Source organism: Diadema antillarum, unplaced genomic scaffold (genome assembly GCF_040938485.1).
Source record: "Diadema antillarum isolate AM-2024a unplaced genomic scaffold, OU_Dant_1.0 scf00000164, whole genome shotgun sequence".
Classification (NCBI taxonomy): Eukaryota; Metazoa; Echinodermata; class Echinoidea; order Diadematoida; family Diadematidae; genus Diadema; species Diadema antillarum.
The window spans coordinates 1,294,516-1,317,460 of record NW_027271053.1 but is presented as its reverse complement, the minus strand read 5'-3'; the positions used below and the strand labels follow the sequence as shown (position 1 = coordinate 1,317,460).

The following is a 22,945-nucleotide window of genomic DNA, read 5'->3' as shown; positions in this document are numbered from 1 at the left end:
CTTCTTCTTCTCTTTCGAATGAATGGGTTATACAAGAAGAATGCTGTCACAAAAACCTGCAGAAAATACTGCATGTTTCTACACAGGTCTATGATGCATAAAATCAAGTAATGATGAACCTTGTCACAGCCACTATAAAGAGTAGAGTTTCTTGTGTACCTTGTAATAACATAATGTAATGCTTACACAATGTTCTGTATACAAAAGCAAAGAAATATAGAGCTGGTCCTGCAAAATCACTTGGCTATAGCAGGATTTTGTCAAATCACAACTGGTTCAGGTTGTAACAAGATTCCACATAGTAATCTGTAACAATGGACTTTTTATGCCACATCAGCACATACCAACATACTCACACATACACATCAGCTTCACAATTAACTCGAAATTCTGATCACACTCACACATGGAGGTTAAAACAATGACAATTATCAGCACCACTCGATCTCAGTGCAATGTTACAAAATTTTGGTCTGTACAGAGCAGAAAATATACATGCTTCCTCCATGCGCTATTAAAGAAACATCGCTTCCCTGAGTTATCAAAATCACAAGAGTAATACTCGGTCCTTTCATTGTTAGGGATTTTGGACAGTGTGTACAATGCTATGGGATTTTTTGTGGCAATCAGCACTCAATCAGTGCACACAAAGGATTAATAGTGCATTCCAACGTCTGTCCAACACATGGTGCATATCTCACTTTAACAAGAGTCCACCCTGATACGGAAAATAAATGGGGGGGGGGGGGGGTGGAGACTAGATGGTCACTTTAACTGCAGGATGTAGTACATGATAAACTTTGGCTTGGTGCTATTAGAAGACATGTGCATTCTTTACAGTGCAGAAGAGTTACAGTATCATACATGTGCTGAGTGAATAATCCCACTATAATACGTCCAGTTATCAAAAGATCAAAGAGAATCAACTGTGTCATGCAAATATACACAGACATACATCACTGAGAAAGGTAATGAAGTTGAATATCCCTTTTCTCCACGCCTGTGTGACTACGAATTAAAAACTCCTAACAGTACAAAAACAATGGTTAACAAAATGGAAACAGATTATGAATCAGATACACATATTCCATCACCCTCCTCCCCTCCACCCACTGTGAAAGTACCCTAATACATAAAAAAAAAAGAAAAGACAAGTGCTTTACAAAAATCTTGACAAAAAAAAAGAAAAGAAAGTAATCTAGATGTAAGATTAAGATAATAAGTTGACAGACACAGGATATTACCTGGGCACCTTTGAATATTGCTCACTGCAACAATATGCTAGAAATGATGTTTTTGCTGTCGTTTTTTAGTCAGTGCCTCATGAATGCTCTGTAAATAAGAGATGAAACCTTAATACAGCTTGTACATGTATCATCCATCTCTCATATGGTAAAACATGAGTTGAAACCTAAATACAAATGTACTTGTACCATCCATCTACAAATACACAGTATGTAACACTGCACCATCATTATTGCCAAACAAATCATAATTACTTGCTGAATATGAAAGAACATGGTACTATGATTGAAGAAAACAATTATAATCATATATTACTTAACAAAAACAAACCCTGATGACCTCATACCATCACCCTCTTCTACTAAGCGTAAGAAGAGAACAACACAGGAAAAACATATATGGCAACCAACTGTAGAGGGCGTACTCAAGAACAGAACCAGAAGTGGGTTTGCATTCAATGACTGGCCCATTAGCAGACAGTGGAAATGCCTCAATGCCTCCAAGCCTACGAACACTGGAGCACCGCAAACAGTCACATGTTCACATTATTTGTGTCATAAAACAAAGATAGTATTAACATCATTCGTAGTTATGTACACTCACTATCATTAAAAAAAAAGATCCCTTTGGATTATCATCTTCAACTGTCAGATTGGGGTCAATCCATGGAACTTAGTGCATCATAGAGGGGATGTTGTTTAAAACATTTGCTTGATATACATAAAAGAATGTATGTAGGCTACAAAGCAATGCTCCTCAAGTCATTAGAGCTCTATTGGAACCTACTGCCTGTATTTTACTGCCCTGTATTTAAACTAACATTTTTGTTACTGTTATCATTATCATTATTTCTATATTTTCCTGTGCCAGGGTTACACTTTTGCAGCCTTTGCTTCTGTCTGTTAGCAATATTACTGACAAAATTTGATGAAAAGATTTTGATGAATCTTAACAGATTGGTCCACTGTGGCAAGATCGAGGGTCAGGCGATTAGTTTTTGGTCGTGGTACAGATTTCTATTCAGATCCCGGATATTTTTAAAGGATGCATGCACATTTCTCTGGCTTTGGTGACACTACAAATGACCCAGGGCAGAGGGTTGCACCTTCAAAGCACTTCTAGTTACATGTTTTATCTCATATTTTCCTCTTCCCATGTCATTGTATTGCTGCAGCTGTCACACTCTAGGAAGGATACAGTGGCTCAGAGGTTATCGATGTTCTGTCTCCTTGACTACAACATCAATGTTGTAATATTCATTTGCCATAAAACAAAAGTGATTTGTATCATAATTCCTAGCCCCACAATTATAAATAGACACCACATTTGCACGGCAAAGTGAAAAGTCAACAATGAATGGAAAACAAGACCACATGAAAAGATATATACTTGTCAACTTGTGGCATAATATGCCTTGTTTGTAGAAAAACTAGCATTACATAACTGCAATTATTTTCAACAAAACTGTAATCGTTCTTCGATTTCTTTCAAGTGCATGACTTTGCACAAGATGTCGCAATCAATAAATAGTGCAGTACTTTAAAGATCTGTGAATTTGGGTGTACCCACCCCTACCTCTACAGACAGAAATAAATAAGAATGACAAATTGTGAAAGACACGATGAAGGAATTTCTCGCTCATATTCTTGAATGAAATTTGCATAGACTATCTCGATCAGTTACGAAGAAGTGTACATACTATGGAATAACTGAGAAAAAGAGAGGGGGAAACTTATAGTCTGGCAGGGTTTATGCATATTCTAAATGCTGCTACCAGACAAAATGGGTGGAATCAAAGTTATAAGACAAATTTGTTCCACAAAAAACATAAATAAATCCATATGTATTGTGTCTCCAGACTTGTGCTTTACAATTCTTGAATACTTTCATCTAATGCAGCAACATGTAGTGAAATGAATCAAATTCTGCTGGAGAAAAAAAAATGATTGCAGAGGACTCTACAAGTGAGAATGAACTTCCAAGCAAGAGATGACAGATGCCACCTCTTAACGTTTGACCTTTGACCCATTGGCTGTGGAAGTTGAAGTTCCACTTCCATATGGCACTACCCACCACTTAGCACTCGTTGTCATAGTATAGCACCAGGATTGTACAGTTTGACAAAATTTGTACACATAATTCATTCCAAAGTATATCATAGTAGCTTTGAGAAATATTTGTAACAACACTTATTCCAGAGCCCAATGATATAAGGTAAATTGGACAGGAGTAATATAGATTCTCATCATTACCTAAATGGAAGGATTGTGTTGAAATCCAAATTAAGAGCTATTATTCCCTTTATACCTATGTGGTAGACAGAAGAAATAAAAACACTTTCTTGAAAAAAAAAAAAAAAAAACTTTGATAGCAAAGTGTAAGGAGAGAAATTTATTTTCCCCCTCAAGGTAATTTGAAGAGTGTTATGTCTTGAGGAATATTGCTTTCTCAAACTAAGATAGTCTAAAGATATCAGTTTAGACAGCCTACACGTACACTGTATGACCATTTTTTCTTTTTCAAAGGCACGTTATATCTCAATGTTTTCAAGTTGTGTGGTACTCCAAACAATAGCATATAGCTAATCTACCGACTTTCAACAGATGTGTATTCACTGTCAGTGACGTTTTTGTTTTTGTTTTTCTTTTCTAGTTAGTTTCATACCTCTAGGCATGGGAAGTATACATTTTAATGTAGCCTTTGGTGCACAGGTGCAAAACATTAGAATAATACTATCATGTAGAAATCATTGGAATCTACAATTGTACCTACATGAAAAACTGTTCTCTCACAAGGTGAGAAAATATTCTTTGATTCAAATTGATGATTCTTTGCATTTTTCTTTTTTTTTTTGCAACTGGTTGACAAATCATCCTTTATCAACAAAAATAAACACCGATTATTCAGCGTTTGGGTACTAGCCATGATAGAAGTATAATTCACTTGAATGAATTACCAGTTTGGGATGCAGTACCCGCTGCTATAAGGGATCAGAATCCATAACTGGATATCGGCTGGAAGCTCCATAGTTTAGCAGATATGATGTCTATCTAGCAATCAGGAGGTATTGGGCTCAAGTCCTACTTGAGTATGTATGTATGCCTATGATCTTTTTCCAACGGCTATTAGTACTGTATTACTTTAGCACTGAATAATAAGTGTTTATTTACATTGATCGATGAAGGGCATTTTGTCAACCAGTTGCACCATCCTTTGAGTTGTTAAATTTGTTAGTTCTTGTAATCTGTGTGCTCTTTCCATCTCTACACTATGTGCAATATGTGTTGAAATATTTTCTTATATTGTGCCAATTTGCAGTGGCAAATCCATGCTATGTCTTTTGTGAGTCACAAATGGACATACAAATGCCTGGGTACCACTTCATTGTTTACTATCCACTACGGGAAATAAATCTTTTGGAGTTTGCAACATAAAACTTGAATCACAACTAGGAGTGCCATACTAAGACTTTCCTGAAGCTACCTGACAACATAATATGTAGCTACCATTTGCACAATCATACGAAGGAAAACACTTACATGTCATACTGTTTTTGTAGAATGAAGGTAACAAAGGCATAACATACTACCAGAACTACATTATCACCTTCACAACTTCCTGTTATCAATACAGTAAATAACTGCATTCTATTAAAAGTATTCATTCATTAGTACGGAAGATGTTCATCATCGTGGTAGAATCTGAAAGAATGTCATTCTTCAAAACATGGAGACAGAATAATAAACACACAACTAAAATATTGCAACACTTTCTATTCATATGTAACAATTAACCCCATTTTCTTTTTTAATAAATAAGACAATACTTTTTTGATAAATAAATATGCTTAACATAATGCAAAAGATTACAGCAGATATAAAAACTAGACCAAGAAAGTAAGTATTCATGACAATGCCCATACACTCCAGAAATGTTTCTGTTTTCATAAGTGTTAAGGAAATTAGGCAATGTTTGCTGGGGCACTGTTTACCAAATGCTCATTGTATAATGTGTTCAACATACATTGTATTAAGTGTGAAAGCACAGTCATAAAACAGCTCGAACAATTATACAGTCAAACCTGTCTATAGCGGCCACCCAAAGGAGATGAAAAAAGTGGCTGTTATAGACAGGTGGTCACTATGGACAGGTTCTTTGTAACATGCTTTTTCTCTTGGAGGGAATTGGTTTTAGTGGTTGTACATGGCAGGTGGCTGCTATAAACAGGTGGTAGCTAAGACTGGTTTGACTGTACAATACCAAGTCACAAATATGGTGCATATGTGATGCACATGCATAGAGTTTTATTCATTTACACGTACCGAGCCACATGAATGAAGTGCAAATAATCTGCAGATTTTGAGAGAAAGGAGCAGGGGCGGATCAAGGAATTCCGTAAAGGGGAGGTGCCTTTACAAAATTTAAGGGGGGAGGTGCACGCCCCCCCATTTTTTTCATTTTATTTTTTGTTTTGTTTTAACGAATAATATAGAGGAGGCGCGCCCCAGTGCACCTTCCCTGGATCCGCCACTAATGGAGTGCCATTTTTGTAGTCCCCTACATGTAGTGAAATTTGCCAAGCTGTTTTAATCAGCATTCAGAAATCAATCCAAGCTTGACCTCAGTGTAAAGCTTACAAGCCTACTCATCACGTGTAGCAGCAATATGCCTCAGTCCAACAGGAAGGCCACGGTGTCACAATAGGGGTTAGGTGATCTCAATTCATTTACAATTCACATCCAGAAATCTGTGCCAGTCGGCATAGAAAACACTCCAGCATGGGCACTGATTGACGCATAAAGCACCATTAGGATTATTAGCATGTCAACAATACCATTTTTGTTAAAAAAGATAAAGAATAAGGCACCATTAGGATTATATAAGAATGTCAACAATACCATTAACAAATATACAAAGCGAATGGAATGGCTGGAATGAAGAGTAAACATTTCATCATAAAAGAAAAGACACCTTAGTTTTAAATCCGACTACTGGTACAGATTTTACTAATTCTTTGACCACCTTCAAACAATGAATGAAGTATACAGATCACCTTGAAGTATATACACCGACTGCTTGAATAAATATAAATATTAAACAATCATCATTTCATGCCAACAGATAATTTCCATCTAGCAGACAAGACAGAGAGTGTCGCCCTTGACAACAGAATCAAACCATCCATCTACTGAAAATGGGGTGATTTTCAAAAAAATTATATAATCATTGCCCATTACAAAGAAGGAGAAGTAGAAACTGAATACATGACTGGAAGTATGTCCTGCTAATAATACAAGTACTTTGGCAAACAGAGCACAATTCATTGATAAAGTTCTCCGGCACGACCTCGGAAAATCATAGTATGTGATCCAACTATGATAAGTACTAGCAGATTAGTGCATTTCCTATTGTAGAGGGGAAATGATAATGTGTTCCAGCAATTAATCCTCTTAATTAACATAAAACGCTTCAATATTACTGACAGTAATTTTTAACATCCGAATGATTTCAGTCGACTTGCCCTGTGGAAAATATTCACCCTAGTAAAGATATCCAAAATGTTGCTTGCATCGTACTATTTGACTTTCCTTCATATAGACAGAAACATGATTATTTTCTTTTTCAATTCAGTAGAAAGAATAGGGATAGATTATCCCTGTCTCCGATGATGTAAACCAGTATGATGAAATAGATTCTTCTTTGATTAGACTTGCAAGGAAAGTGTGACTTTAGAGAAACTACATGTACAATTGTACTCTTTTTATTGGAGCAACTTTCAATTGATTTCCACAACCCAGCCTGGCACATCTATTTGATGTATGTCCCGCCGCAGGCAAAATTTTGAGAATCCTTTCAACCCACAAGAATATGGCGGACCAGATTTGCCACCTTTCTATGATTGATTTGAGTGCGAACGAATGGCATCAAACGACTCGCTAACACTACAAGTGGTGAATGGTGCAAGCATGCCCAAACCAGCAAGTACAAAATGTACGGTCCAATGCATATGTCTGGTATCAAGAAGTTAATACCAAGTGCAGGAAAAAGCAAATTTATATACACACATCTTTTTCTTTTTTTGTTCAAATTGAACAAGCTTGTCATTGTAGGTTTGTAGTGCGTGATTTATGTATCATGGGATTGTGATGTGATGTGTGTTTCCACATGTAAACATTCTGTATTGATACGATGTGCATGTGATAATAAATGTTACATTGCAGATTAGTGCATACCTTTTATGTACATCGGCATCTGAAAGTATGGAACAGACTGGGTAATTTGCTATGCTCCACTGGAAGGCATGAGCAAATAGCATCTTATTTCCACTGACATTTATGTTTTACAGTAATCATAAAAAAGTAATGATTTCATCCTTGCATTCATTTCCCCTGCATCACACAATACTACAATTTCTTGTGATTAACAACACTGTGATGAAGGTGAAATGATTTTTTCTTTTCTATACCATAATCGCACTGGGAAGCTTTAGAAGCAAGCACTACAATCTTTGAAGTAATCATCATACTGAAAGACCTCAATAATACAGTGCAGATATGATACACTTTTAAGTCACATACTGCGTGTTTTCTGCATACACCATAGGTTAGACACACTTTTCATTCTCTCTCTCTCTCTTCAAAGTCCTCATTCAGGGCCCACATTCAAAAATACTTTTAGAATGTGAAAGCACTTGAAATATATACAGTGTCAAACATGACATACTTTGAACAAAGTTGGATGACGCACTACGGACATAATGCCCATCAACTTTCTTACTTATGTGTATGGGCTCCGTTGAAGACCACCACTCTCTGAATTATGTAGTTCAGCTCTGTATATGTGTCATCAGACCCAGGGGATACACAATACTTTTCTACTGGCCACTGACTGTGTGCACAGGCACACTTAAACATCTTACGTTCTCTTGAATGAAAACAAGTGCATATGGAGTGACTGATGACAGTATTTCCTTTTGGCATGTGTTCCAAATGATGATGGTGCATTTGCACGCCCGCAAATAACACTAGCATTCTGACAATCACTGTAAACTTTACTCAGATCATCAACATTCACCCTTGCCGATCTTGTAAAGATATATTCTCAGATTAGAATCAATTCAGAACAGCCCCCGGCTTTTCTGTAACTGCCACACACATGTGCTGACGCACAGGAAAAGGGTGCGTCACACACACATACATGCCTGCACCTCACTGTGAAAATAATTGCACTTATTGTTAAATTTGCCCAAACCACACAATCCTTTATGAAGAGATGCGCAAGCTCTTGTCTGCATCAATAGTGGTCTGCTTATTATTACACACAATGTGCTACCTGCATAAAAATCTCAAACAGAGATAGGTAAGTGCACTCTTCATTTCATAACCACCTGGGACATTGCCACATATAAAAAAAAAAAAAAGGCATTCTCTGCTATCCCCCCCCCCCCTTTTTTTTCGGGGGGGGGGGGGGTGGGGGTTGTTTGTTTGTGTTTGTGTTCTTTCTATTTACTTATCCATTCATTTATTTGGTGCTGTATCAAAGGCTAGAGTCCTAAAGAGTCACAATGCATGACATTCTGCCCTCACTGGTGAAGTAGTTATTCCTGGAAGAGGTACAAAGGGGCTCCAACCAAACATAATAATTTTTACCAGTCCTTGAATATTTTGTTTGTTACTCGTCAGTCCTTATGCCAGAAAAAAAGAGCATGTAAAAGGAAAAATATATAAACACACACAAAAAAGGTCTGATGTTGGTATGTGCCAACCCATTCATCCATAATATAACAAACTACTCCACTGGCATGTGAATAATCCTGCCATATTTGGCTGTGATGCCTCTTGTATGAACCCCATCCAGGCCAACCAATGTGGAAGCTGCATACTGTAGTATGATGACAATGCATAGAATTCTCCCTATCACACATAAATGTAAACATTTTGTCACTAGCGGCCAGGTCCATACGCTAGCTGTACGCTATGTGCAAATGAATGAGGTGATCCTATGTGCCCACGCGCAACATGCAGCAATCAAGCACAGTTACACTTTCGGTGTGAACTTGTGCACTTCCGGTAATGTAAAGTTCCTATGCAGCAGGCAGACCGTATATGTGTTAATTGCATCTCATTCTTGCCTTTTTATCATGAATAAAACGATGCAACTTCACGATAGCAATACATTTTCAGAGTTCATATCTTGAAATTTCTTATCACAAGAAATTTACAAAATTATGGCGGTTTGGAGATAGAGATACAGTGCTCTATGCTATTCTTGTATGATCAAATAGAGCTCATACTCTGCACGGCACAGTGTCTACACATTATTGCAGAAATTAAATAGCACTGCCGCCCAGTGAGTTTTGAGTTACATGCGATAGGGAAATTCACAGAATCTCATGTCACTTGACAGATGGATTAGGAAATTCTGTACTGATTGGCTTGCAGAAGGCACCTGCAAATGTACCATCCTGTAAAGGTACAAATTGTACACAGCAAAACGTCGATGACGCCACTAGCACACCTTCCACGAACTGTCTCCGCACCATGGAGCATTGATACATAGGGGATATTCCGGTTTCGTCTCCTTCTATAACACCTCCCCGATCAAACACATCACACAGCCAGTACATCTAGGAATGTTCAGACGACTTGTATTCACGTTGCCACATTGTCATCCAGATTCCTGGTGGCATTCCCAAGCACACCTAGTTGTTATTTGCGGATAACGTAAATTCCTCCAGAACCTGCCTGCAGCATGCACTATAATCAAAATATTGATCTGTGAAGATCCACGGCATGAATATTTGCGGAACACCTTCGATATATTTCAGGCATAGCCTTTACATTTCTTTCTTCAATTTGATATGCAAATCACCCATCTGGGAGTCAATGTCGTTTAATCGAGATTCCATCAGATTTTCACAGGAAAAAAAAGTGCACGAAACATTGAAGTAGACATGGTACATATGCACATACAACAAACTGAAATATAATGGATTGTCTGTCATGATTATTACCTGAGTAGTGTAGCAACAGTCAAAAAATGATTTCACCTTACCCAGATTATCACCTGCTGTGAGATCAGTTTGCTATCAGAATTTGTGTTTCTACTTCTGTTTTTTCATTCAATTCTGCAGCAGCTTTCCAACACCCTTCTGTGGGTGATGAAATGACATCCGAGTAGGAAAAAGAGGCAAGGAATGACTGAAGGCTGCTAAACTGCAAGCACCCAATAACCCTTGCTCTTAGCACACTTTGGTTGAGATGAATGCTACATCATGTACATCATACACGAGCACTCTTTCTGCCTTCTTGATTTACAATACTGGGTGTGGTCAGCCGACGTTGGACAGTCCAGTTTGCTTCGGGAGTTCTTGCGCCGAACGAGCCCACTCCTTTGCCCAAAGCTTGGGCTCCGGGTCGGTTTGGGCTTGACTCCTCGGAGAGAGTGGGGTGTTGGGGCGCGACAGCTTGGTGTAGCTGTCCACGCCGTCGCTCATCTCGGCGTCGGACGGGGAGAGGCTGACGTTGGTTCCCTCTGAATCTGGCGAGTAGTGAGCCTTGCAGGCTCTAACGGCAGAGAGCTTGGTCCCATCCTCTGGCTGGAGTTTCAGCTGCAGCTGCCTGCCCACTGCTTCAACAGTCAGGCTCTCCTGGACAGCTTCCGTCTCCATCTCCTTGCAGTTGTCAACGGTAACGCCCTCAAACACCACTTCAGTCTCTGATCTGGGCGTGACGTCAACCGCGACGGGACACACGTTGTTGCTGAGGGCACTGTGGGAGAAGTACGGACTGACTTCTTTCACCCGGGAAGCCAGGCTTGCCCAGTTGAGAGGTGGGTAACTGACGTAGCCAGAGGAGCCGGATGAGGGCGCCGGACTGGAGATGAGACTGTCCTCACTGCAGCTCATCCTGGAGTCCTCTCGGGTCAAGAGAGGGGCGAAGGCCGTACCGTGGCCCTCCTCGTCGGATGAGGTTTCTCCCCTCTCCGTTTCCATGGGAACGCCGCTGTCTCCGGCAGAGCTGTTGGACCTATTAGATGGCCTACTTGAGGCAGGTGACGTCTCGAGCGGGGTAGGAGGCTGCGAGGTTGCCTGCGTGGTGATCGGGGGCGAGGCGTTGGTTGTGATGAGAGACGTTTCTTCCACCTCGTCCCCACTCTCTGGGTGATGCGGAGGTGGGAGATGGAGAAGCACATCAAATTCTTCCTTTTCTGGAGGTGCTTTGGGATGTTGTTCTCCCATGGTCTTTGCAGATTTCTGCAAACACAAAGCAATTTCACATGGTTCCATTGGTCTGTTAATAAAACAAGGAGTAAACACACACACATATATTCTTATGATACGGTTTGTGAGCAGCCTTTTCTTTTTCTTCATTTCCCTCAACACTGTTCCTGTTTGTCTAATAATTACTATCGAAGTTAATAACCCAAATAAACCAAATTTGGGTGAATTCTGTATATTTGATCTGCCAAATTGTACTTTGTTGGAACTGCATGCCCACATACTGTCTTTGTTACCGATCCTCAGTAAAAAAAAATCATGAATCTTTAAGTCTATACAATACATCTCTAGTTTGTAAGTGGGGAAACTCAAAGATTGACTTGTGAGTAGACTCCTCTTGGCTACTGCCCCAGTTTCGTCAATCATTTACAGACACATTCACGCAGTTTGCCCCACACAGTCATGGCTTGTATATGGTACGTAGTTACAGTGGTACTTTCCTGTGGAGAATTCACAAGACATCAGTTGTGTGTCAGCTGAACAATGAGGGCGCTCTCTCGAGCACGCTTCACACCAAAAGAGTACTACCCTCATTCTCCGTTCAAGACGTAAATAAAGTAAAGCGACAGAAAAGAACTTGACTAACAGTACTTGCCCAGGAGTTAAGTACATAAGTACGATATCCTTGATGGGTTTTGAAAAGGATCACGACAAACCTGATCTACTTTGCAAACCCAAATTCAGAGACATTATTCCATGTATTGGACATACAGCATTGAAATTTTAAATCAAGCTAGTGAAAGTCAGATGTCAATGACAACGGACTTTCAGATGACACTTGAACACTTTGTATAACGTTGTTCGCCTCACTTTGCTCACATTTACTTCCATCTCAGTTCCTACTTTTTATTCATTACACTCTTGGGGTCATATTGCCCTCTCCGCGGTCTACAGGGCACAAAAGGGGGCCTAAACTCCCCCCGCACTGAAGTAATCGTCGGTGTGCTACGCACTGCCAGGTTGCAGTCCGAAGACCTTACCAGGATCCGGTTGTTGCTCATGTCGAAGGACTCCGTCACCCGGGGCCCGTAGTGGAGGAACACCACGGCAAAGATGACTGCCAGAACCACCAGCACCGCAATGACCACACCCATGGTGATGGTGCTGATCTTGGGGGCTCCAGCCTCATCGGATTCTTGGGTGGAGTGGGTGTGAGATAGTGGGGAGGACAAAGAGGTGTGAACAGGTGGTGCCACTGTATGATGTATGAGAGTCAAGTTAATGATAAGGCATAAACCTGCTTCGACAAACCTTAGGCTTCGACAAGCTTTAGGCCTTTTTTTCCATTTGGCTCACCTACAAACTTGTGCTGTAACATCAGAAATTTTGGCATGCATTTTTATTTTGCCAATTTCATGAGCGCCAAGATTTGCGAAATTAAAATGCATGCGAAAATTCTTGTCTACACTATGAATGCATTGAATGCCGGCAGCAATTCATGAAAGTTTCGTGCCGCGAAAATGGCCACTGGCTCGATTTCGACAAAAAATTCATGCTAAGGATATTTTTTGCTTTAACAGTATGGCATGCAGTCTCCAAATCTTTACAGTCTCTATGTCTGAGTTTAGCTCAACTGAAGTCAACCATGCACTAACACAGCACATTTCATGATTTGGACTTGGTGAGACAAGTTTGAGAGTGGTTAAATTCAAAACCGAGAATCACGGCAATGGAATTTAAAGAAATGAGGATAATCCCTTCTAACGAAGCACAGTTAGTACTTTCTCACCATGGACATGTTACACATTGCTTTGATGTTATTTGGGGCTGTAGTTCGGCATGTTGCTAATCTTTGCAAATATCAGTGGAAATGAAAAATTTGTGAAATAAGCTATCAGTCATAATTACATTGATATTTTTCTATAGAGAAGAGAAACGTTTTTTAGCACTTTGTCCATTTCTTCTTTAACCCATTGAAGACGAGTCCCAAGTATACTCGGGCAGGTGTCTATGGGAAATGCCTGTTGTAGCAAAATCAGCCTGTCCTCGACAGGTTAAACAGGAAAATCCTAGTCGCCAGGAAAATCTGGTTTGGCCAAAGACTGAAAAGAAATGTTTCGGAATGAAAACAGAGAAAAGAGAGAGACGAATTTCTTACCGATGGATATTTCCAACGGGGTCCCTTTGACAAAAGGGCCAGTTCCATTGTAAATCATGGCATTAATCTTCACATCTGTGTCTCCGCTGATACCCATCTCATCCAGGTCCAAACGGTAGGAAGATGTGTTCACCGTGGCGACATGCCGATTGTCCACCTGCACTGCGTAGTTCATGATGCAGTCTCGGGTATCCTGGGACCATGGGGGCAGCCACTCCAATAGCCACAAATTGGGTGAGATTTCATGCGTGGTTTTATTGGCCGGGCGAGAATCGGCGGCACCCTCCTCTGGAAGAGACAGAAATCACGTAGCCACACAGTTTGATGCATGTGTAATCTCAATGTACATGTACAGTTAAACCTGCTCAAGCCACCACCTGTTCATAATGACCACCTGTCCATACCAACCACAAAAATGTGTAGTTACGAACTGGCGTATAGCAACCACCTGCCTAACACGACCAGCAACCATAAATTTGGTTTCCACTGAATAAACGACTGTACATAACAGTTTACTGGAGGTACTGAACAGAGTAACCAGTTACTACAACTTTGTTGGTAACTCTCCTTCAATGGCCATTCTAGACAAGTTTTACTGTATATTGTGACTCTAATGTACATTACAAGAAAAAATGAGAAATAAAAAAATAAGTTAAGTGTCTAGTGAAACCCACAAAGGCTCACTATTCACTGTGTGGGGATTTTGATGGGATTGATGGGATCTAGTTTACTCATCATATTAACTTAGCTCTGTCAATTTTGGTTCTAGAGAAGATTTAAAAAGACTCCCTAATTTGGGGGCTTTAGCTCATTCCCCCCGCAATCAATGCTTCACATTTAATAGTGCCTTGGCTGATGTAGGTGGGCCTTGATAGAGCCAAACACTGAAAAACGGACAAACCACTTACCATTTGAGTAAATCCCCTATCTTTCTATCATTTTTTTCCTTTCATGATAATGATAATCATCATTATCATCATCACTATCATGATTACTATTGTTATGATTAGCATTATTTTTATAACAATAATAATCACAATAATAATACTGATACTAATAATATCATGCTTTATGGCCCATATCACGGCCAGTGGATCTCTATGGGCTTATTTTTGCTTACTGGGCTTGAGCGGATCAACAGTGTGCACAGAGCTCGGGGCGCCGCCCTTGGAGTTGTTGGCGTAGACCATGACCTCGTAGGAATCCCATCGGGACAGATTGGCAAGGACCACTTCGGTCAATGGCGGGACTGGGGACGGAATCGGTAAGACCACAGGGGTCCAGTTCCTACCGCCCTGGACTGGCACAGGGCAGTAGCGGATCTCGTAGAAGGTGAGGATACCATTATGATCTTCTGATTTTGGTGGCTATAGAATGGACAGAGACAGAGAGAAGTATGGACAAAGCACTTTCATTGTAACATATGATTCAAAAGTCACAACAAATTGAAGATCAAGAACATGAAATATTCAGTGCTGTACTGCAACACTGCAAATAAAATGAAAATAATAGATGCCCATTTGCACACTCATTTTTGTCCACAAACTAAATTTCAATTCTGGAATTGATTTGTACTACTGAAAAACCACAAATTTTTGGCATGCGTGAAATTTTCACAAATTTTGCAAGGAGCCAAGATTCCTGAAAGCAAAATGCACACAAAAAATTGGCGAAAGTTTTATGCTGCAAAAAAAAGTACCTTTGGGATTTCTGTTTTAAAAGAGTACACCTCTGGAGTAGCAGTACCAGTGATGGTACTACTGGTACTCTTACTAGGGAGGAAGTTGTGGTAGGGCTGATATCACTATTACCATTACTATCATCACTATTACACTTTGTTCAACAACAGTACTGGTGAATATACCAAACTAGAGAAGCACTCTGACAGTGCAGACCTCCATCAAGCAGCTCATTTCCGTCACTGATCTTGTTCTCCAAAATGAGATCTGTGATTTCCACTCATACAATTGTACATATGATATGCATGCTGAAAATCTCTGATTTTCCAATATAGAAGCCATTTGTTACATCATCAGGTTTCCAGCTGAGCGGCGCCTCGTCTGAGTAGAGCACACACTTTAGTGTGTGTATACAAACCTTAGAAAAGACTGCGCAGCTTAAACTCCCAAGTTAATTTACCCTCCCTACCAAAATATAAAAATATCAAAAATCCATACAAATTCCCAGATCACAACCAAAATTTTAAGAGGAAATCCACAAAAAAAATAAACTTCAAAAGAAAGAGAAAAATATTCCCTTCAGAACAATACAAAAATGACAAAAAAAAATAAGGACTGGTCAAGAAATGTTTTTTTTTATTAATTCAAAATGTAATATCTTCCTTATTTCTCATCCAATTTTTGTAATTTCTGTATCATTCCGTAGGGAATATTTTTTTCTTTCATCTGAAGTTTAGTAATATTTTAAGGATGATTTCATCTTTGATAATCTGTTCCTTGTGTCATTTTTAACCTTTCCTGCAAGTTTCATCCAAATCTGTTAACAATTTTTGAGTTATTTTGCACACAGACAAACAATCAAGCAAACAAACGAATTTCAAAAGGAGTATTTCTGGTGGAAAAGCAGTATTTTTACTTTTCCTGCCATAGACATGAGTGGTAAGACAATTTGGGGAAAACAGTATTTTTCACAAAACCTGCAGTATTTTTGACCAAAAAACAAAAAACAAAAACAAAATACTGCAAAGAAGTAACAATTGGAATCTCTGAGAGGTGCATTCGAAACACTTCAAAGACACTATGCACACATGAGAAGCTCTTTCAATGTTAGTAATGTAGGCCTACTAGATGACTGCCTCAACTAGATAGGACAGGTATCATTTCTGAAAGAATTGGTCACTTTGGCAAAGACGCCTTTCCATCAATCCAGCATCTTAAAACGGATTTCAAATACATCGGAGTTAGCTGCACAATATTGACAAGACCTGGAAATGTGGCAAATTGTATGAAAGTGGCATTTCTGGCCCGCGACAGGGACATTAACAGTGGCTTCCTTCCCCCTCACCTCACCAGCTGTTATGTAGTCCAAGAGAGGATCTAGTCGTGAATAGCCGCCTTTCACAAGATGCCTGATCATAACTGGAAAGTTTCAAGGCCAACGATACCACTAAACAATCTCTAAACTGCAGACCGAAACTAAAAGTGGTGAGCTGATCACACAGAAATGATTTTGCTTTCTATGACAATCTGTGTCCAGTACAATCATGAAGGAATGCACAGACTTTTTTGTGTGCTGTTGCTTCCTTTATTCCCTCGGTGATTAATTGGTAACTACTAAACTCAGCTCCTACCTGGATAGTGAGGGTAACGTTTCTCTTGTCCCGATCCTCGCATCCTTGTCCACTTGAGCTTAGCTTCAGGAGGGACGGGCCACTCGATGGAACTGGGCCAACAAACACATATTAAAACGGTCAACGCAAAATTAATGGCACGATGAAGAAGCTTGGCAATTACTTCAGAAGCTGCCTTGAAAAAAAAAAAATAATAATTTGCAATGTAATGATAAATGAGATCTCACATCAAGCATGGTCAGGACAAGATTTCATCATGACTGTACAAAATTTTCCAAAATCATGTCCCATTGCTTCAGACTCGAACCAAGGGGTGGTGGAAATGGGAATATTCTGAATGCTTTGGTTTACCTTGCAGATGGGCATGTATGTTAAAACTACCGCACTTAAGGCATAACATTTTATCTCATGCCCATTTTTTTGTGAATTCGACCCGTGAGGCAACTACCCGTTGATCTATTGTTAACTCTTGATCAACAATCACAGTGGCTGATACGGATGTACTGGAGTTGCTTGTAACTGATTATATTCTGCATATTCCATACAATATCCACTGACATACGCTGCATTCAAATATTAGGCAAAATATATTTCGGTGTGACTTTGTTACTGCAAATATCAGTTAAGTAGAAAAGTTCACAAGAAAAAAACAAAAAACAAGGCTTTCACAAATTATGTGTAACCCATAATCAAACTGCCTCCATAAAGTTGCAGACATTCAAGTTTGGATGGAGGAAAAAAAACTGTTGGATGAGGAAATCTGTGATAAAACCAAAAAGTGCCATTTGTTTAAAAATCTGACCTTGGATATTTTCACCACAACTTGACCACATATCAAAGATCATTTTAGAATATAAAACTCTTGCCTTTTTTTCCGGATGCATGTTGCTATGATACTGAATAGCCTTATTCACGCACACTCAACTGCATTATATGCACTGCTATTTTTCAATACTAGGTTATTAATTGGGTTTGCAAACTTTCTTATCATTTCTGTGGTAGATTTTGGCAGCAACATAGAAGGAGTTGTGTATCATGGAAAATGTTGCATGTAATGGAGCTGGGAGAACTAAAAATATTCCCAATCAGAAAAATCAATACTCAGAATCTCTCTCCGGCTTGCATGGTGACATGTCACATGTTTCCTTGGCAACCTCAGTGGGGGGGGGGGGGGGGGGGGCCATCAACATTACAGGGGAATGAAACCCAAGTATACCTAAGGATTGAGTGAAAGCAACAATATTAGCATAATGCATCAGGAAAGTTTGAGGAAATCTGATGATCGATTCAAATATTAGTTTCGGTGCCGTCATTGCTGGATAAGAAGACTGGACAACAATATATAGAAAATATTAGGAATTTCCACAAAATGTCATTTTTCATAAAGAGTACACATTCCATTGACTTGTTACTGACATAAGGGTGATACTATTTCCCCTGCTCTCTGAAAGAGACAAGTCAAGTGCTCCGTCATTATGCTAGAAAAGCGAACAAACGTTGAATATTCTTCATGTTTCCTTTCCATTGTTGTCCATACATCACATCATCACGAACTGCAGTAGTCTTCTTATCAAGTGATGACAGCACCATAACTTCAACAAGAGACCCGCGGGTCTTGCGCTCACCTGAGCATCGCAAGTTTACCTTTCACGCAGTCACTAATCTAAATTATTCACAGCTCTACTAAAATTTGACCAGGCATTCTCAAGTAGAAGATGAAAATGTACAATGAGGGCCCAAATTTTAAAGATTCCTTAATTTGGGGGGATTGGGGCCCCCTGGGGCCCTCTGGGTGGGGCATGGTGCCCATTTTGATAAATTGAGATCCTGACCCCCTAGCGATGCTACCTGCCAAGTTTGACGAAAATCCATCAAGAGGTTTTCAGGAAGAAGATGAAAATGATCAACTCAGGCCCCTATTTGGACCTTCCCAATCTCCCCCCCCCCCCCCCCCCCCGCCCCTAAGAGGGGCACCCCTGGATCTGCTATGAACAAACTTGAAACTACAGTCATTAATGTACTCACTCATAGTATTATCTTAGCTCTATAACTTCTGATTCTAGAGAAGATTTTAAAAGATTCCTTCATTTTGGGGGTTTGGGCCCCCTGGGTGGGGCATGGTGCCCATTTTAACAAATTGAGTTCCTAACCCCCTAAGGATGCTACCTGCCAAGTTTGGTGAAAATGGGTCATGGGGTTCTCAAGAAGAAGATGAAAATGTACAATTTAAGCCCCATTAGGACCCCTCCCCACCCCCCCTCCCCTGGGTCCCAAGGGGGGCACCCCTGACTCTGCCATGAACAAACTTGAAACTACAGTCATCAATGTACTAACTCATAGTATTAACTTAGCTCTATCACTTCTGGTTCTAGAAAAGAAGATTTTTACAGATTCCTTAATTTGGGGGGTTTGGGCCCCCCTGGGGACCCCCTGGGTGAGGCATGGTGCCCATTTTAACAAATTGAGTTCCTAACCCCCTAGGGATGCTACCTGCCAAGTTTGATGAAAATCGGTCTTGGGGTTTTCATGAAGAAGATGAAAATGTAAAAAGTTTACGCACGACGGACGACGCACGACGCACGACGCACGACGGACGCCGGACGAAGGGCGATCGCAATAGCTCACTTGAGCCTTTGGCTCAGGTGAGCTAAAAATGTATAGCTCTGAATCGACTGTCTGATTTTCTTCAAACTTCCCTGATGTGTTCTACTTATATTGCTGCTTTCATTCAATGCACATTTACAATTGGATTTAGGTTTTCTCGAGTGTAGCACATGTCTTTGGAACACTCGTGTACAAAAGTGCGTGGGTTGTATTCCGAGAGGTCTCACCACATGGTTATGTGTTTTGTATGCAGACTCACTTTGACAACACAATGCAGAATTAATCATCTACTTGACTGAAATATGCTGAGTCAAGTGAGTCTGAAACAAATCACGCCGACCCGGTTGTGTTTTCTGTCCATTCAATACACACGCATATCGGCCTCTTGATTAACAACTGCACACCTACGACTTTCACTGCCATTAATCACAGTCCACTTTCGCTGTGGTTTCGATCAGATTCAATAGTGCTTTCAATATTTTTTCCTCCCATCACAAAAATTAATATAAATCATATCTAAAGCAATGAGACCTCCACGTGTACTGCCAATCTATCACAGTAACCTTTCGAGTTATACATTTTCTGAATTTCTCGTAACGACACGCAGCAGTTAGCACTCTATTCAGTCATCTACTTGTAGGTATATTAAACCAAAAAGGTTCAAGAGATGAAGTCACAACCGTCTAATTCCTTTGGTCCCATACTCGATGCTGCCACACAAAAATATTTGATGGTTATCAATTTTCTTAGTCCATGCTTTAAAAGATGAGCGGTACATACACATGTACTGATACAGACACAGAAATGCATGAATAAGAATTGCGTAAAGACTGGTGAAATATATATCAAAATTACTTGACTTTACAGGTTTTATTTCATTTCATAAAAACAAATAAATGAGGGAAATATAGCTGACATTATTTTAGAGATCAAAATGAATCTTTATACTGTTCAGAAAAACAGCAACACTGACCCCTGACCATTAGAGGCAGACACACCTGAGGAATTTCTTTGTGCATCAACAGAAAACTGACAGCTGTTTCAAAAAGTGCAGCCAATTGGAACTCCATCTACAGAACTTTTTTGATTTAACAAAATTGAATTTCCCCACATTCAGACGATCCCCCGCATCGCAGGAGCAGTTTGGAGAGTTTCACGGTTGACCGTCCACACGTGCATTGATATCCCCCACTGAAAGGGGGACAAAATCATGGCTGGTGGTTTCAGCTGTGTGTTAGGTCACTGTATGTGGCGCTGTAGGGCGCGTGATTGCAAATTTACACAATTGCCTGTCGTGATTTCCCACCACATTTTGAGCATGCACACCTACGAGGAAAACAGCGGCACAAGAGATCAAGGTCAGTCCCCCGCCAGAATTTTGCTGCCGGACTCGAGACAAGCTTGCCGGGGGAGCTGGGAATGTCCCATCGAGCATTCACACGATGGGATTGCCGGGGAAAGTCCTGGCAAACGGGACATTCCCCGCGAAGCGGGTGATCGTCTGAACGCAATGAAAGTGGCATTCACTGAACTCCCATTGCCAAGGATGGATGTCAGTTTAGGTAAAAAATGTTGAATGATGGCTTCAACAGCAAGAATACTTATTCATGTGAGAGTAGTATTATGCATGGAAACCTTTGATTTACAGCAAAAACATACAGCGTATCTGACCTACTACATGCATCACTAACCTTCTTCCAGGGTGGTGAACTTAAACGACGAGAGGTGAGTGCTCATTCTGTTGACGATTTTGCAGCCTGACTTGATGGTGTATTCGGAAAACGGCTTCAGCTTTGTAATCTCGATGTTCTCTGTTCCAGATGATCTTTGTAGCATACGAACGCCTTGCTAAAACATTTGAAAAAGATGAACAAACTGACGGTTACGAATGCACTTGATCCTGTAAGATGAAATGAAACAGAATGCATATGAATGAGGAGGAATAGAGCATCCTCTTCTCTTTGACATGCTGGAAGAGAATGTTTATACCAATACAAAATATATCTTCTTCACACTATCAGATTAATCATGTCACCAGTTATGTGACGGCAGTGATGGCCTGATTGGAAGGGCTCGACACACGTACAACAATGGCACTTAACACTATCAACATGTTAGAAATTCAGAGATAATATTACTAACCCAGACAGGTTCAAGTCCTGAAGCATTGAAGAGGTATATGTGGCACTCTACTGGCTGGACAGTCAGGGCTGACTGACCCATGTACAGCTGGTCTTGTTCGGAGGTTGACCACACAAATTTACGGTCTGGGAAGGTCAGGTTAGTTCCTGGACCACGTACCACTACGCTGATGTTTCTGGACTGGATCTGAGGTTCAACAAAATCTGGTGGGCCGACTGAAAATTTGAGAAAAACAAAACAATAGCAGAAAAAATACTTGCTTTAAAGCAAACAAATAATCACAGAAAATTTTGTGCACTATAATCCTGTGTGTATGCTATCAAAGAATCAGGGGGTTTTTTTGTGTGTGTGAAGGCACTACATGCTACTACCCATGTTAAATATCGGTTTGTGATAGGGTTTAATAGATAACATAAGGGTTAGAATTTCAGTTAGGGTCAGGATAAGGATTGGGGCGAGGGTTAGGGTCTATGGTAAGTGTCTGTGGCTGCGTTTATCAACTTTCCCCTGTTTAAACGGCTTTCAAAAGCCGTTTCCAAAGCCCTTTAGAAATGGCTTCCAAAATAGTTGCGTTTATCAACTCTTCGCGAACACGATAACTGGCCTGTCACTGCACAGCTGCATTGCGCAATTCGACCCAAGGAGAAGAGGTCATATAAGGCGTGCAGTGTTCGTAACTGCAGTACAATACTACAAAGCCGTTTCAAAACAGCTTTGCGTTTATCAACTTCAAAGGTTTTTACAAACAGGTTTCTGAAAACCTGTTTAGGAAACCTGTTTGGAAAGCCACAAATTTGCGGCTTTCGAAAAGACTTTCCGAAAGGGCTTTCAAAACAGCTTTGCGTTTATCAACTCGTAGAAATTCCTTGAAAGCTGTTTGGAAAACCTGTTTCTGCCCGAGAAAAAGAGTTGATAAACGCATCCCAAGGGGTTATTGTCCAAGAACCATTTGGGGAAGTGCATGTTGTGCACAGAGGTGCACTGCCTAAATCAAAATCTTATGTAAAACCTGCATTTGTGCAGTACACTTAATAGTTTGGGGGAAACCCAAATACTGAATGCAGCAATATTACAAATCAGTAAAGTTTAACAAAAATCAGATAATAAATTCAAATGTTATGAATTTTTCAAAGTTTTAAATGCTGTCATTGCCAAAGACTACTACAGCTCATGATGTTTTGTATGGACAATAACACAGAGAAAATACAAGAATTCCATAAATTTCACTCTTTAATGAAAAATATGAGCATTCCCTCTAGACCTTAAT

The 22,945-nt window shown here is 40.0% G+C and overlaps 1 protein-coding gene across 1 annotated transcript; it reads right to left on the bottom strand.

Annotated features, from left to right (window-relative positions):
• Positions 1 to 10,576: 10,576 nt before the first annotated feature.
• On the bottom strand, positions 10,577 to 13,719 carry LOC139722375 (uncharacterized). The gene is made up of 3 exons (XM_071633682.1): positions 13,623 to 13,719; positions 12,505 to 12,659; positions 10,577 to 11,500 (listed from the first exon to the last, which is right to left on the bottom strand). Exons 1-3 carry the CDS (start codon positions 13,717 to 13,719, stop codon positions 10,577 to 10,579), a joined length of 1,176 nt encoding a protein of 391 aa, XP_071489783.1.
• Positions 13,720 to 22,945: the final 9,226 nt, after the last annotated feature.